The sequence below is a fragment of the Mesitornis unicolor genome, unplaced genomic scaffold (assembly GCF_000695765.1).
Source record: "Mesitornis unicolor isolate BGI_N332 unplaced genomic scaffold, ASM69576v1 scaffold3434, whole genome shotgun sequence".
Taxonomy (NCBI): Eukaryota; Metazoa; Chordata; class Aves; order Mesitornithiformes; family Mesitornithidae; genus Mesitornis; species Mesitornis unicolor.
The window spans coordinates 24087-26923 of NW_010177874.1; the positions used below are offsets into that span (position 1 = coordinate 24087).

The 2837-nt window shown below is 51.1% G+C and overlaps 1 protein-coding gene across 1 annotated transcript in view; it reads right to left on the bottom strand.

The window, feature by feature from the left end:
* Positions 1-449: 449 nt before the first annotated feature.
* TSPAN18 (tetraspanin 18) overlaps positions 450-2837 on the bottom strand; it is a 22923-nt gene continuing 20535 nt past the window's right edge. The window contains exons 7-8 of the mRNA XM_010182244.1: positions 1469-1552; positions 450-536 (exon numbers count right to left, since the gene is read on the bottom strand). Of these exons, the coding sequence (XP_010180546.1) occupies positions 489-536; positions 1469-1552 (132 nt within the window). The 3' untranslated portion in view covers positions 450-488. The remainder of the gene's footprint in view (positions 537-1468; positions 1553-2837) is intronic.

Here is a 2837-nt window from a genome sequence, read left to right on the forward strand (position 1 = left end):
CTGTGGCTGGGAACAAACTGTTTCAAACCCACCTGGACGGTCACAGACTTCAGCCAACCTGTTGCCTCATCCAGCCCCTGCGTGGTTCTTCAGTCCTTTGCTGTCTACCACATGGTAAAGCCATGTATGGTAGGCATGGCCTTGCGGCAGAGGCAGCCGTGCTCGTCCTCCCTCTCCCCTGCCGGCTCTGTCAGTCTCTAGTGCAATCAGCTGCACTGGGCTCCCGCTCCACAGCTGCTGCGGGTGGCTCTGGGCAAGGGTTTGGTGTACAGTGTAGTGCACATCACCTCAAAGTTCCAGCCCCTGAAGTACAATCCTTTCGGTCATTCATATATTACAACCCTCTTTTTTTTTTTCTTTTTTTTTTACCTCTACTCCATTTTGTTAAAAAAAATAAAGTTTTTTTGGGTGTTTTCAGGTTTTGTTTCTTCTGATATTCCTTCTTTCTTCTGAGCACACAGGGAACATGGTGGTTCACAGGCTGCCTCTTACTGGATCCCTCGAAAGAGGCACATGGCAAAGATCATGGCAAACAGCTGGGAAGGGGAGGGCAGAAACAAAAGAGAGAACCAGAAGAGTCAGCTGCATCTTCCAGAAGATCGGCAAAGCCCTTCCTGGTCCCAGGACTACTCCTGTCACTCCCTCTTGCCCAGCAGTCAGTGATGCAGCGAGGGGGACCCTTCCCACCACCCAGGGGAGGCTGTGACAAAACTGGTTTTTTTGTCTCCTGAAGGTGATCCTGTCCCTCCTTCCCCTATTCCCTGAACTGCTTGTGGCTACAGCAGCACCCTGGCTTTGTTCCCAATCTGCCTTTGGTGTCGCAGGGGAACAGGCTCTGCGGTGTGTGGGCCTGCACACCATTCCCACTGCCCAGAGCAGGCACAGCAGGGCCTTCATGGGGGCTGCCGAGGCCCAGTCCAGCTCTCACCTTTGCACAAGACAAGGAAACACATGGCCTTGCCCTGACAGTGCTTCAGGGACATCACTTCTGGACTCATGTCCTGCCTGTTTCTCAGAAATGTCACTGAAGAGCCATACACTAATGCTGGGTAACAGAAATGCTCTGGAACCAGTACAGTTTCAGGCTCTAAACAGAGGTTTTTAAAGCAAAGGCAGGGTTTGAGCACATTAACCAAGTGCCAGCTCAGTCTGTTTGTGAGGGCAGTGCCTGTGTGGGGCTTTGGGGCAGGCGGTGGGTCCCCACAGCCTCTGTGGCCAGCATGGCAGGGTGCAAGCTCTGTGACAGACCCAACACGAGGCGGCACTGCAGGCTTGTGGCATAGCAGGTGTGCAGCACCACTTACTTCCTTGCCTTTTGTGGCAAAGGACCAAACACCCAGCTCTTTCCAGGCACTTAAAACCACAGATTGATAACATGGTCCTGCCAAGGGGAAGTCCCAGCCTGTTTTGCCTTGCTACGGGACATCTACCAACACTGCTTTTCTTCTCATCATGCAGCCTTAAGTACCTCAATGGCCAACACTCCGATGGCAAGGGCTCCTGCAAGGTACACGTAGGTCTCAAAGGAGTTCAGGATCACAGTGTAGCAGCCCTAGGAGAGACAAAACATAGTGAAACAAAACAGTGAGACACATCTGCATGGCACATTGCATTGTTCACACAGCACAGCCCTCATTTGTGCAAGAGGTGCTGTTAGATCAAGCACGGCTCCCTTTTGCTGTCCCAGCACTCCAGCCCCACAGCCAGAGAGGCAGAGACCCCCGGGACAGTGCCAGGGAGGGGAAGGTTTTGCTGTAGTTGGATGGGAGTGGTTCGCACACACAGCCCCTCACTGACCATGAGGAACTGTGACTTCTTGCAGGGCAGAGAGCAGCAGCGTAGGAGAGGCACTCCTTCTGCAAAGGACAGACACTAGGCACAGAGGAAAGGACCCTCAGGGGAGATGATGGGCAGCCCAGGCTGGCTAGGGAAAAGGACTATTTAAAACCAAGGCAGGAGATTCTTGAATCCTCTCTCATTGCCAGCAGCTCTTTCACACCCCAGGACCTTTTCTCTGTGCCTTGCCCCAGAGGAGCATGGATGAACACCTGCTGATCTTCTGGCTACAGGAGAATGAATTTCATTAAGAACCCAGGGCCATGCACTACAGCAATCCTTCCACTTATGCAGCATAGTCAGAATCATTTTTAATGTCATTTATTATTTATTGCTCATACAACTAACAGCAGGTAGATGTTCTACAAAGGATGTTTCTGGAAATCACCAGCTTATCCTGGCCTCGGTTCTCCCAGTCTAAAATTCCAACCTACCAGCAAATTTCTGCAAATAGGTCACACATAAAGAGAAAAGTAGATTGGAGTCTGTCCAATGTAAAAAGCAGCTTTCCTCCCCACTGAGCATATACAGCACACATACACGTTCAAACCCATCCATACTGCTGGAATGTTTCAGTCACCTGATTTTTTCCTTCCACCCAAAAATAAAATGTCTGAACTGCAAAGACAGCTCAGCATTTATGGACTGGTGTCCACGCCAGACCCTGCTCCCTGCAAGTGAGACTCAACAGAGGACAGCAAGGGAGAGCACAGGGAAGAACCACTCATGAGGCAGATCCAGGGAGTGCAGACCATTGGGGCAGTAATTGAGCCATTAAAACCAAACTCTTGTCAATATGAGACTGCTCAGCAGCAGCTCTGTTCCAGCCATGTTTCAGCCCAATTTTCAGGGAAAAGCATCCAGCCCAGCAACAAAATGTTTGGGTGCTTGCCAGAACTCCAACCTGAACCCAACTTCCAGCATGCCCCACTCAAATGGCTACAAACCAGGGTGAGCACAAGCTCTGTCCTACCAGCATAGTGTCCAGAGAGCCTGCCTTA